Source organism: Vanacampus margaritifer, chromosome 15 (genome assembly GCF_051991255.1).
Source record: "Vanacampus margaritifer isolate UIUO_Vmar chromosome 15, RoL_Vmar_1.0, whole genome shotgun sequence".
NCBI lineage: Eukaryota > Metazoa > Chordata > Actinopteri > Syngnathiformes > Syngnathidae > Vanacampus > Vanacampus margaritifer.
This window is the reverse complement of record NC_135446.1, coordinates 13923749-13937699: the sequence shown is the minus strand read 5'-3', so window position 1 is coordinate 13937699 and position 13951 is coordinate 13923749. Positions and strand designations below refer to the sequence as shown.

General features: G+C 44.1%; 2 protein-coding genes and 1 non-coding gene across 3 annotated transcripts; all 3 read right to left on the bottom strand.

Moving 5' to 3' along the window:
* Positions 1 to 460: 460 nt before the first annotated feature.
* Positions 461 to 5844, bottom strand: LOC144034969 (eukaryotic initiation factor 4A-I-like). The gene is made up of 11 exons (XM_077544200.1): positions 5722 to 5844; positions 4600 to 4642; positions 4382 to 4514; positions 4159 to 4298; positions 3921 to 4089; positions 3104 to 3213; positions 2885 to 3028; positions 2679 to 2816; positions 2487 to 2576; positions 1239 to 1318; positions 461 to 1154 (listed from the first exon to the last, which is right to left on the bottom strand). The coding sequence occupies exons 1-11, from the start codon at positions 5742 to 5744 to the stop codon at positions 1010 to 1012; spliced, it is 1215 nt and encodes a 404-aa protein (XP_077400326.1). The 5' UTR covers positions 5745 to 5844; the 3' UTR covers positions 461 to 1009.
* Positions 3320 to 3460, bottom strand: LOC144035742 (small nucleolar RNA SNORD10). Its single transcript, XR_013288499.1, has one exon. It is a non-coding gene; the product is annotated as a small nucleolar RNA SNORD10 (small nucleolar RNA).
* Positions 5845 to 6794: 950 nt separating the features above from the next.
* senp3b (SUMO specific peptidase 3b) lies at positions 6795 to 13381 on the bottom strand. Its single transcript, XM_077545230.1, has 12 exons — positions 13020 to 13381; positions 11636 to 11761; positions 10787 to 11440; positions 10520 to 10633; positions 10322 to 10433; positions 10087 to 10234; positions 8449 to 8496; positions 8278 to 8355; positions 8072 to 8209; positions 7832 to 7915; positions 7691 to 7741; positions 6795 to 7591 (listed from the first exon to the last, which is right to left on the bottom strand). The coding sequence occupies exons 2-12, from the start codon at positions 11721 to 11723 to the stop codon at positions 7481 to 7483; spliced, it is 1626 nt and encodes a 541-aa protein (XP_077401356.1). The 5' UTR covers positions 11724 to 11761; positions 13020 to 13381; the 3' UTR covers positions 6795 to 7480.
* Between the last annotated feature and the right edge of the window lie 570 nt (positions 13382 to 13951).

The window sequence follows — 13951 nt, the reverse complement described above, 5'->3', positions numbered from 1 at the left end:
ACACAAACACCTCCAAGCAAGATTCTCCCAGGCAGGTTTTAAAGAGTTTAAGGAGGCTGTGGAATCTCTGAACTGCAAGTTTGGTCCTTAAAGAACAGCAAACAACCCACCCACCCAGCACACATTTCTGCTGAGGTAGATCACACAACGTGGTCACCATCTGGATAGAAAATAAACGAAACACTTTAAATACAGAAACTACAAATTTGAGCGGGCAGTCGATGAGGGGGATAGTCTTTAAAATACACAGACCAAAATAATAATAAAAAAAATCCCGACCAGCATGAACTGAACTCACCGTAAATATCCATAGGGTAGCTCTCCTCCACTCAATGGCCCAAAAAATGGACAAATAGGATGCTGCTGGAGCAACTCTAAAAAAACGAAACGCTCTGTCCAATTTTTTTGGGGGATGCTCTAGAATATGAAACAGCAGTTAAGAGGCGCCAAACGGTCAAAGTTGATTTTACTATACAGGCCTTTTTATTGAACATGCCCTGTGTAAGTCTAAGCCCCAAAGAGCTAGATCCAAGTTAAGTACACTGGAGGTCACCTAACATTGTTTGCATCTTTTTTTCCTTTTAGCATTCGCGGCAAAAGTTTCAAGAGGTGGCCTCATGGATGCTGCTTCTTAATGTTAACTTTTAATCCTCGTTTTGGGATGCTGTGACAAAAGGTTGTGCTTTTTGGCTGTAGGGTGGGAGGGTCCAAGTCAAAAACTTCATGCTGATGCAAATTAGAACAAGGGGAAAAAAAAAAAAAAGTTGGAATGTCCACATTGAATTAAATCTTAGTGAGACTATGTGGCAAACAGTGTTAAGCGGGTCAAGTCAACCGATTTGGGAGTGGGGAGGAATCAAGGCTGAAAGGTCTTCCTTCCCAAGTGGGAAACAGTCACGTAATTCGAATTTGTCATAACAGAAAGTTGGGCTTCTCCCCTCGTTTCTTTTTAAAACTGTAGATGTGGGGGAGGATGAACGAGGCCGTATGGATTTTGCTCGCTCTTTTTTTAGAAAAGATCGGCCACATTCATTGGCATCTCCTCGATGGTGGTGTTGTAAAAGGTCTCGATGTCGCGCAGGATGCGCTTGTCGTCGTGGGTCACCATGTTGATGGCGACTCCTTTTCTGCCAAAACGCCCCCCGCGACCAATCCTAAAGGAGAAGCAAAGGAAGTTGGTTACGAGGGGGCTGGAGGGAGGGAGGGTGTTGGTTTGTCATGACGACAGCACGACTTACCTGTGGATGTAGTTTTCCCTGTTGGTCGGCAGGTCGTAATTGATGACTAGAGACACCTGCTGCACGTCAATGCCGCGAGCCTGAAAGAGACGAGTGGGTTATTTGTCATGCCAGGCTATCGTTCATTTGTCACGCGAGTGTGTGGTCTGCCAATTAGTTGTCAATCTGGGACATGAGCCCAGCCACAGTGGAGGGCAGACGGCAATTTCTCTACCAAGAATCTTTCAGTCCTTCACCAACACCACAGTTGGGAGGAGAGGGAATCCTGGACATTTTTTCCTCATCCCTAAAATGCCATTGTAAACAGTGGCTGAGAAAGATTGAATCATATCAGTTTATTATTCTAAACTAAACCATAAAGACATTTTAATAAAAATGTCTGCCTTCCGTTATCAGAAAGACTCGCACAGTAAACTTTCTGCACAATTAATTGAGGCACGGGTAAGACTATAGTTGGGTCCTTTTTTTTTGGGAGGGGGGCGAATACATTATGTGCCAACTTGTACTTGTCCTCAATGAGCATTTAACATTGAAAGCACATATAGAAGATGCCAAATCTAAGGTGTCACAAACCGTAGCCGTGTTACACAAGGTCAAAGAATCATTTGTTATACGATTCATTGAGTGTTCCATACCTGAGCTAATGCATTGTGGGGGTGTGCAGCCAAAACCTACACCGAATCCATCTTTCTTTTACAGAAACGTGCCATTTGTGTTGTGGATACAGGGACCACACTAACCCATTATTTATACAACTAAAAACTTTATAAAATTTAATGAATTGGAGTTTCACCGACTTAAATATTGTACAAAGCCCATCATGAAATTTTACCAGTTAATATAGAAACTAAATTGATTTTAAAAAAAAGGGGGGGGGGAGGGGGGTTGAGTACAAATTAAGAGGAACAGGCATTTTTTCCAAACCTTAATATAAAACAAAAAAAGAACGATGCATTTGAACAATCTGGATTGTAAACCAACATCTTAATCTATTTTTTTTTAAGAATAAAAGCACAATTACTGCCAAAATACACACACATAGCACAAGGACACAGTTGAATGATCTTGTAACACCGAAAGCATCTCGACCGCCCGGCATCTTTTTTTTTTTTTTTAAAGTTGATCAGGGGCAGACAAAATAAGTTTTACTTCTTTCTGTCCCCTTTCATTCTTTTGCTTTACATTGTCTTTTAAAAACTAATGAAATACATTGATTGATTCTACTGTCAGCAAAATGAAGGTACAAACCAGCAGGTCAGTGGTGATGAGAACTCGACTGGAGCCAGAACGGAACTCCCTCATGATCAAGTCGCGCTCTTTCTGGTCCATGTCACCATGCTGCAACACAAAAGGTGACGACAATGCGGTTACATCTTCACTAAGAAGCAACACAAGCGAGTGGCCATATACGGCCAACGGTTTCAAGGCCAGATGCTTTACCATAGCTGAAACGGTGAAGTCCCTAGACTGCATCTTCTCAGTGAGCCAGTCCACTTTCCTCCGTGTGTTTATGAAGATGACGGCCTGGGTGATGGTCAGGGTCTCGTACAGATCGCACAGCGTGTCCAGCTTCCACTCCTGCAATGGTCGACGGGGGTCATTCAGGAGCCTGCATTCCCAGCCCCTCGCCCAGACCCCACACAAACCTCCTTCTCCACGTTGACGTAGAACTGGCGGATACCCTCTAGGGTCAGCTCCTCTCTTTTGACCAGAATGCGAATAGGTTCACGCATGAAATGCTTGGTCACGTCCAACACTTCAGCCGGCATGGTGGCTGACAGTAGGACAACCTAAAATAAAATACATTAAAACTTAAAAAGAGAAACGCAAAAGCAGGTTTGCAAAGAGAGCCATGAGGAACTGACCTGTGTGGAGCCATTCAGTTTCCGGAAGATCTCGTAGATCTGATCCTTAAATCCTCGGCTCAGCATCTCATCAGCCTCATCCAGCACAAACATTTTGATGGACTTGGGCTCTTAAAAAGAAAATGAAAAAATATTAGTCCAACACCGCACTGTTGACACAAAGGTCTTATGGTTGCCATTAACTGGGTTGACAAAGAACTGCAATTTGGAGTGAGCTGTATTCAGAAGTGTGAGTTTGATCACGTCTCGGGATGCCTGGCGAACCGCAAACTCCGGCCGGCAAAACGTCGGCCAGAGTCACAATGCACCAGGGGACTTCCAGAGTCAGTTGACACGCATGGGTTTCATCACCATACAGCAAGTTGCACAAGTACTTCAATTGCTATCAAAATACCAAGCTTTTGTTATATAATTTAACTTGTATAGCGCTAGATAATGAGTCACAATTCACATACACACACAAGTGGTCGGTTACCACCATACAGGGTCTGCCAGGTCCCCCTGAGAACAAGTTATGCTTCAGTGTCTCGCTCAAGGCCACTTCAATATGGTCAACAGGGCTACGGATTGATCCCACAACCTTTTCGTTGGGAGATGACCACTATAAGACGTGGCCAATATTTACAAAATAGGTGGAAATACAGTAGATGTGTGTGTATTGTCTAATCACAAATTTACTCTTTGTGGACGCATCAGACTATTTCCACAAAAGCCACGCTTGAGGAAATGTAATTTTTTTTAAAAAAATGAGGCGCTTAATTGTTTCAGGTGGAACCTATTTGCACAATCATGTGCTTGGACTGCAAGGGATACTCACCAATATGCCTGCGGTTCAACATGTCAAAGACACGGCCCGGTGTCCCCACCACAATGTGGGGGGCCTCAGCCGTCAGCTTCTGCATCTCGCTGCGGACGTTGGTCCCACCGATGCACGCATGGCAACCGGCGCCCATGTAGTCGCCTAGAGACAGCACCACTTTCTGGATCTGATGGGGAGTGACATTTTCAGAGCGACGGTCGACTTGGGGACGCTGCGTGTGTGAACAACTGTTTACCTGTTGAGCCAACTCCCTAGTGGGGGCCAAGACCAAAGCCTGAGTGCATTTCTGCGTAACCTCAACCTGCTGGAGGATGGAAATCGCAAAGGTGGCAGTCTTTCCGGTACCAGACTGGGCCTGGGCAATCACGTCATGACCTGGAACACAAAAAGATTTGCCAATTATTCTTATAAAAACAATATAGGCCAGATCGACTGAGGGATTCATTCTAAAAACTCACCCTTGATACAAGGAAGAATGGCTCTCTGTTGAATGGCAGAAGGCTTCTCAAAACCATAGGCATAAATTCCCCGGAGCAATTCCTCACGCAGGTTCATGTCATCGAAACTTTCCACAATATCGTTCCAGTTGCTCTGCATGGAGCATGATGAAAAATGTCAACGTTACTGGCCCAAATTAATTCTGCCTGAATTGTCTGGCATTCAGGTGGAAACTTACCTCAATGATGCCATCTGGCTCCATGCATTCTGGCCCATTGTCTCTGTGGACAAACAACTATTATTCCACCTCGCCCATTTTTTTTCTTACAAAGGTGTATTGCTTTTCACGTGTAATCAACCAGTCATGAGAAGAAGCAACTCGAGGAAAATCACACGTCCATTTAAACAAGTCCGCCATTTTAGCTTCTCGCGTTCAAGATGGTGGCTCCACGGCCGGTAGGAGAGAGATGCTAACGGAATAAATCACATCGTTGGCAAATCCGTTCGGCTACTTTCAGCTTTAATTCGCACAATTCGACCCCAATCAGTCGCGTTGGGTCATGAAATAATGATCGTAAGGAACAAGAAATGCCATTTCGCTTTAACATCCCGGCGTTAACTTTTCTTTCGCGCGGCCCCCCCTTCTCGCTTTTTCATGTAGATTCGGCTGTTGCAGAATCAGCAGTCACAAAAAAGCAAAATACCCCCGCCCCGCCAACACAAAAGGAACAAAATACAACTTTCCCAACAATCGGCGGGATGCGGCCTACTCTTCCGGCATTGTTACCACAGGCGTGTCCGCTACCAACATGTGCCAGCTAGAGAAAAAGCTCCACACTTCATTTTTATCACATCAGGCCTCCGAGTCAACGGTCAACGAGGCAAAAGAGACAATTTCATACCGAGTGTGCCAATAAAATGCCCACAGAGCGAGACGGATTGCGGATTAAAAAGAGGTTTTTACACGTGGCCTACCTACCGCTAGGTTCACAAGCAGTCACATGCTACGCCACCCGGCGACATTGGCTCCAGCTAACGGCTAAGCGTAAAACAAACGCAAAAATGCGATAAACCACTCGAGAATAAACAATTAAACAGTAATATACTCGGGAAAACACACACAAAACGAAACATGCGAATGCTGAGCTGGCAAAACTCGGCAATTTCGTGAGGAATATCGAACATTTTTTTTTGCTTTAAGAGGCCCCGGCACAAACTCAAGTCATGCTACGTCGAAAACGGGAATTATCGCTATATGTACAACGCTGTATGAATATATATTGAGCGCAAAAGCATTATAGAGGAAAAATTCATTCCATTAAGTTGCTTTAACTCGCTTGGTCACACGAACTCTCCTTACCTATCATCGTTGTTAGCCGACATTATCACAAAGAAAGAAAGTATGGCGAAATTTTCTTATATATGTCGACGGCACAACCAGGCTTTCTTATTGCAGCGGACCGCCGTCATTTACAGTTAATCCCGCCTACAGCATTTTGTGATTGGTCCAAATGTACGTCAACGATTAATGGGTGGGCTAGAAGCAATACAAGTTACGTTACTTCCGCTTTAGAGATTAGTTGTTTTTCCCTTTCAACTTTTGAGCTTACTTACCTCGGAATGACGTAAATGATGTTTTCTGGCTTTGATACATTGGTGGTTTTATTCAGTCACATATTTGTAAGGTCTATATTAAGAGCACAGGTCGTCCATTAATAAACATTTCATCGGGTCCAGATCAGAAAGAACCCAGACGTTTTTTTTCTTCGCAATTAACCAAATCGTATCAGTTATTACCCGCTTTAATTAAGTTTCCACTACATTTTCAGTTTATATTTCTATGTCTGGATATTTTTCTGATCATGTCAATAATCTCTCTTCTCCAGCACTCTTCTCAACACTACAACTACATTCATTGTTCATTTCCTCATTTCACCAGTATTAACAAACAGTTTTGCATTGACCAATGTTGATAAACAACCTTTATCATCACTCCTTTTGACCTATGGGTCAGTTTCGATTCGGCCACTCTTGCGTCCATTTTCTTTAGTACTTGTCCTCATAAGTGTAAAGTTCCTTGTGGATATTGACATTCATCCAAAAGGAGGGGAAAACAAACAAGCCTTGTCGGATGAGAGGTGAAATGTCTTCTAAGGCGAACACAGCAGTCCAATTGTGAATGATTCAATATCAAGAGGGTAAAGTTGCACCTCAAATTGTGGATCCCAGTGTTGAACAATATTCTTCTTGATTGGTCAATTTTTCTTTGGCCATCCATTTTCTGCAGCACTTTTCCTCAAGATACAGTGAATTGAACTGCTTTGTCTACGTTTCATAACTCATTTTGTGTCCAGCTAAATACATTTCAATGTCTTGTCCTTACACGGGAAGTCATTTATATCAGTTTTCTTCCACTACAGAAACACACATATCCATAGGCCAACTTTTTTTTATTTTATTTCTAGCAACCATTATGTATTGTAGAAGATATATAAAACAGTTGAATCACAACTTTTAGGAGGGTACAGCAGGGGCTCAAAGTATTTTGTTACAAAAAAAAGCTTATGGAGGACAACTTGCTTGATGAAAAAAATTAGCCAATGAACCCCCCACCCCCCAAAAAAATACATCTCCTGTATTAACGGTTGTAAAAGCATAGCAATATAGTTTCCGACATGAACGCACGTGTATATATATATAAAAAAAAATCAACAGATAAATGCAAAGTAAATTGCCTCAATAAAGGACACGTCACGTGGCAAAAAATAAACATGAAAAAAATGTCGAAGAGACAGTTGCCAAGCTGTCGGCACAGGGCTAGGGAACCCTTTGAATAAATTCCTCCTTCAGAAAAAGTAAGACAGAAGTTTGTTCTATTTTAGGGGCATTAACCGCTTGTAGGTCTGATCACATGACCTCATGAACCATTGACCTGTTTGTATACTCGGACATCGTTTAACAAAGAAAGTGAGAACTTTTTGGGGTTATCTACACGAGTAGCTTCCACAAGATGGTTGCGACGATCTACGACGAGGTGTTGGCTGTGAGTGTTCCGTCTTGGGTGCCCCCATCCATCCCTCTGTGGCTGGTTTGGTTTCGGTGGGTGTGGGGGGGGAGGGTCACAGGGTAAGCTTACAGTGACACAGTTCTTTGTACATTTGCCTCCGAAGGCGAGGCATGTCCTGCTGACCAAAACTGAACGGCTGCCCCAGAGCCAGACACTTGCAGTACTGTGCAGTTGAGGTGGTGGAACGACAAAACAGACAAATAGTCAGTCCAATTTGGCCAAACGCTAGGTGGATTGCATTTACAGTGGAACCTTGACTTACCTGTAACACAAACGCCCCGCAGTCGCTGTCATTATTCTGCCGGCCTACCTTCTAAAACACACATCGCGACAGTCTCAGTAACGCACAGCAGTGTGACTGAAGCGTGTTGGTTCCGACATGAAAAACAATCAAGCATCTCACCATTTTGAAAAAGCCTTTCCAGCCGGTCAAAAAGTCTTGCTGCTCTTTTTTGATGGCCTCCGCTAGCAGATACTTATAAATGTGCTGTGGGGTGGGGTTGGGGGGTGGAGGGTGGACAGAGAGAGATTTGGGTGTCAGGCAGTGTGAGGGGTTCAAGTCCAAAATGTGTACAATGTTCCTATGCTATTTTACTGTTCACAGCGCGAGTAAAATGTAAAATCATTGGATTTTCTGCACCACCTTGGGGCAGCGTCTGTTAAGGGTCCGCTGGGAGTCGAAGTAGGTGATGGCTTTCCGGGGAATGTCCACACTGACCAGCGACCAGTGAACCTCCAGGTGGATGGGGATCAACAGCAGATCCTTCTGGAAGATATCCACCTGCCAGCAAGGGAGCCATAGTTGTACATGAATCATCGCCTTTCACGCTTCAAATAGCGCTCGCTTACATTTTTCGTCCACCGCTTGACTCCTTCATAGCCTTTTGTCCTTAGCTTGTCGTAGAAAAAGCTGTTGAAAAAGTGAACCTGAAGAGAAGACAGAAAACGGTCATCACCTTCTGACACACAGTGACGGAATCCTGCTGGAAAACACAAAAGTTTGAATTGGTCGGTGCGCACCTTTTCTGGAACCGAGTCCATGACCAGGTCGCCATACATGTTCATAATCTGAACAAACCAGAAAACATATTTCAAGACAAGAAAATTATAAATGAGCAGGTATTTATTGTAGTTTATCCTCTTAAATAAACCCAACTAATATTATTGCGGCTGAATTAAGATTTCTACATGTATTATACTGCACCTTGGTGGGAAAGGCACACACCAAAATGAGCAGCACAATGCCCATTAAATTATCATGATGCACAAATTGTTCATTCTTTACATTCTATTAAAGGGTGACTCAACAGGAAGTCAGACTCTTGCTCCACCCCTCATTAATGACGCTTTTCCACCGGACCGGTACCACACCGAAGCGGCATTTTTTGTCCCCTGATGTTTGCGTCTCCTTGGGACTTTTTCGTTACAACAGAACCGCTGTTTAGAACCATCTTGGAGGTGGTTCTGCAGCGCCGGTCGTCTGGGGCCAAGCGGGGGCGTGTCGCCACCTGTCATCTGATTGGCCGACACCAACGCAGCAAGCAATGCTGTGGCACACGCCCATTTCCTGGTTTTACGTGAGAGAGGCAGAGGTGCCCGCCGGTCTTCGCCAAAGTAATAAAAATACAGTATATAGAATAAATATAATAATTTTTTACAACAATGCTGAACTATATTTACAATTTACTTGTGGATGGATCTGTAATGATTGTGGTTTAAAAAAATCGTGTGTTCCCATTCACTTAAATGAGAGCTTGAGCCACAGTTAAATAAATGAGGCTGAGTTCTCCATTCAGAAATAGCGCAGGCGAGCTACGCAAGCCGCTCGTGAAATCAAAATCGCAATATTTCATCCATGGTGGTCCATATGAAATTGTAAATAGGTTCAATGTTGGCGCGATTTGTCACTCATGAAATGTTATGGCACTGCGGGAGTGCAAGTTTGGCTTGGACAGTTCAAATGATCCCGCCCCCTACACGCTGCGCGCATGTTGTAATGGAAATGCAATGGCGGCCATGTAGTGTCGTTCTGTGAGGTGCGGTGTGGTAGCGTGCCGTGCGGGACTAATGGAAAAGCGGCATAAGATTTGAAATAGGCGCTCAAAAGGGGTGTTGCCTGGAGGACCGTTGGATTGCGAATGTGAAGAGGATTGGGCGTGGTCTGGCTGTGATTGGCCAGAGCAACTCGCCAAGTGGCGAGTGGCGGGGGCGACCACGTCACGATCCAAAAGTCACGTAATATTCAACTTCTCGTGTAATAAGAGGACAAACAGCCAAATTGTGTTTATGTCTATGTTGAATTTGGCGCAAACACACGCCTTTTGCCCCAAATTCAAGCTTTCAACAAACATGCACTAAAATGTCAAAATAATGACCAGGACATGTAGACAGCATTTATAGACACCAGTTTATCAGCAAATAAAAAGTAGATTTAGTGTTGAGTTAACCTTTAAATGATCTGAGATACAAATAGAATTAAACGCTTCACTACATTGTGACTTGTCATGTTTAATATTGTGAAGTCGTAGTAACGTAGCGCATTACCGGGTCATTCTTAATATGTCTATTAATCTTGTGAACTGTCAGGATTAGTTTTAATAACGTTGTGAACTGCAGCTTTGGGTTACATGTATGAATTTTGCAACTGTTCAGTCATACCTGGTCATTGAGCCAGTTCTGCCCATAAAGAGTGCCGAGGTCATCCATGGTAAGAACGTGACGCTTGTAGTTGACTCTGAAAGTTTTCGCCAGAGCTGATCCCGAAGACCGTTGGAAGGATTGTATCAAATGTTGGACCATGGTTTTCCTAAACGACATCCAGGTAGAGAAGGAAAAAAGAACAACCTAAGATTACATGAGACAACAAACAGCAAGTTTACCAAGTGCATCTAACCTGTGTGGCTGTGCAAAGTTCTCACTGAAGATGTCCTGAAGCCTCTCCACAATGTCTTCCACGTGGATAGGGATCAAACTGCCGTATTTCTGCAGGGATTCTTCCAGAATACCTGGGCCGTGACAACAAAAGACACCTTTCCTCAACACATTAGCTGTTGTGCGAGTAGACTGCACAAAAGGGGCAATGGACCCCGACCTGTTACACAGCTCACGTGCTCCTCAGAAAGCGCCGGCTCCGCTCGTTTCTCCTCCACTTCCCATCTGCCTCGGTCCCTGTGCCTATCTGGAGAGTAGCCGCTCCTCTGTTTATCTGCACAAACGAGATAACAAATATTTAGAGTGAAACTTCTGGGGGATTTTGCAGGGCTCTTGTTTCGAACTGGTACAACTCTTAGGGATCTTATTTGAACCGGTTTAACTTGTGTGTGATTTAAGGTAGTCTTATATTAACCAGTAATTCTACCAGAATCTGTGAATCTGTCATCGTCGCTGATCTCGTCGTCAGTGCACAGCGATTGACGAAAGCGTTTTATCCTCCGCTGCTTGCTGTAACAATTGTACTTTAGTCCTTTCAAGCTCCAACGTAGGCGGAGGGAGTACACCCGCTGGGCCCGCTGTCGCCAGCTCTTCCAGTTCTGGCTCAGCCGGGAGCCCAGGGCGCCGTGGAATCGCGGCTGGCGCCGTAACTGGGCGCGTCGCAGAGCCCAGAATCTGTTTTGGTGGAGCACCGACGTCTGTCGTCCTGTTCCAGCCTGGGGGACCAGCGCCGCCTCGTTCTCCTCCGTCCTCACATCTTCATCCTTCTGTAATGCTCCGAAGTTTGCGTGTTGGTAAAGCTGGGTGGATTGGGGGGGAAAGTCTGCCACGTCCCACTCCACCACAGCTGCCTGCTCTTCATCCTCATCTTCTTCTACTTCTTCCTCCTCCTCCTCCTCATTTTCCTCCCAGCAGCCGCCCTCGAACTCATCGTCAGCATCCTCGGCGTCAATGTGGCCCATCACGTCCTCTTCCACCTCATCGCTCCACACTCTTTCTTTCTGACCCAGGCGGAGATGCATGGGGCTGGGGATGCTGTGGTCGGACACCGGGACAATGAGGTGGTCTCCAGGAATTCCACCTATCATACACATAAGAAACATTCATCAAATTAAAATGATGCATGATACATTGTTTGATTTTTCTGGGTTGACATGTCCATCTCTTTGCAATACACTAAAAACAAGACACTTGGTTCTCCGCTACAAAGGCCATTGATGGACCAGACCAGAATGTACTGGCACTGGACCATTCAAAATGGCACCGAAAAAACTACCTCCTCCAGTGTCTTCCTGGCCCACAGCAGTCAGACCCAGATCTCCCTGCCAGCGGTTCTGGGTCAGGCTACCCCCACTGTCTCGCATTATCCACGGACACCCCGCGACCTGCGCCAGCGCGTCACCTACACACACAAAAACAATGAATAAAAACAGAAAGGTAGGTAGAAAATTCTGAATTTTATAATATGTTGGCTTTGTAATAACATACAGTATATTGTATGCATATAATCAGTTTGTAACTGGGTGGATCAAAAGTAGGAATACACTTTTTAGATCACATTTGTAAGTAAGTAAGAATGGAACCAGGGTGGGAAGGAGAGAAGAAAGTCCATAATGAATGGAAAAAAGAAGGATGTAGGACTAGGAAGAATCTATAATAAATAGAATGGAGAATGAAGGGAGAGAAGGTGGAAGGAATGATTGAAGGAGGGAAGGCTGGACAAATGGAAGGAAAGAATGAATGAAGGCAGGCAAGCTGGAAAGAAGGAATGAAAAAAAGAGAAATGAGAAATTATGGAACAATGTAGAGTGCCAGGAAGGATAAATGAAGGAAGATTTGAAGAAGGGGAGTGGAGGGGTGGAAGAAAAGGAGAAAGAATAAAAAGGTAACAAGGAAGGGAGGAAGCAAGCAATGAAGGAGCAAATGTTCACAAGGGGAAGATTGAAAGAATAAAAGGAAAAGGATGAGTGAAGGGAAGGAACATTGGTGGAAGGGAAAAATGATGTGAGAAAGGAAAGGCAGATGAATAAAAGGGAGGATGGAGGGAAGGGAGGAACTATGCAAGGAAGGCAGGATGGAAATTGGTATGGAAGCAAGAAAGGACAGATGAAGGGAGGGAAGTTGGAAGCAGGTTGTGAATAATAAGGTATATATATATATATATATATATATATATATATTAATCATTAATTCTAAAGGTATTTAGGTTTACACATGGCAATATTGTTTAGGTAGGGGTAGTATTTTGAGAAGTTATTTGGAAAAAATAATTGCAGCCTGGTAACAAAAAGATTTGCGAATCGCTTCTGTCCACACATGAAGACCAAAATCGAACCAACGTTTGTGCCGTAAGGAGACAATACGGAACCTTTAGAGATTCGTTAGCATGCTAATGTTAGCCGAGGCAAGCTTTGGTGGAAACCAATTTTCTGGACAATAAATGCAAAGTCCAGCGGCGGTGAATAACGAAAAAAAGCACGGGGGAAAATCAACTCATTATCGCACGCTTTCTTTTTTGATTATTTTTTTGCCGGTGGGTTAGCCATGCTGTCGTTAGCAACGCCAGTTAGGCTAGCTGGTTAGCATCATTTTCTTAAATCGTAACGTCACATCACGTAATCTCGATGAGGCATAGATACGCAGTAAACGCAGACGCTTACCGTTAATTCACCGATGCTGTGCAAAAGTGTGCCCGGAGGATGCTGAAGCGTGTCGAAAGTGCGTCTTTTTCGTGACAAAAAGCGCAGAAGCTAAGTGTGATGCTAACACTTCATTGAATGAAGTCAGGTGTGGGGGGCTGTCGGGAGACTGGAGAGAGCCAGCTGTCGCCTCCTTGGCCAAAAAAGGTGAACGCGACGGTTTTAAATTCAGCAAAAACTCAAAGGGGTAAATTTTAGTGTCCGCATAACGCCAAACGTGAAGGTGGAATGTCTCATTTGGCTCAGAGAGCTAACAGATGCGAGCGACTCTCGTCATCATGTCTTCGAAGCCGTCGCACAGCAAAAGCGTCACGCGGCCGAGAGTTCCGAGGGGGAATGCGAACACAAATCCACATTTTTGACGTGTTTGTTTCAATCTAAAAACGTGAAGTCGAATAATTAAGCTTTTTAAAAACATACTTTAAAAAAATATTTATACAATGTGCTGATTCAATAAAACTTCGCTTGGTCTTTTTATTATACAATACATAGGTCGGCCTAAAGTTGAAATATACTTTTAAGAATTCATTTCTTCAGGCAAGAGAGGACGGTAGGGAAAAAAACGAGGGTGAGACGTTAACAAAAGTGTTTTTTAAAAAGGAGATAAGAAAACATAAAAGGAGAAAAGGAAGTATGAAGGCAGGATGGATGCAATACAGTTGGAAGGAAGAGGAAGGTGTGTGGACAGGAAGGGATGAAGGATAGGCAGGGGGGGATGAAAGGAAGAGAGGAGGCATAAAGGGGATATGATGGAAGGAAGTATAGAAGTAATAAGGGATGGATGTTATGAAAGAAAGGTTGGAAGTCAGGAAGGAAGCATGGGAGAGAAGGGAGGCAAGTAGGACTGAAGAAAGCATAGAAGCAATGAGGGATAGAAAGGAAAGTAAGAAGAA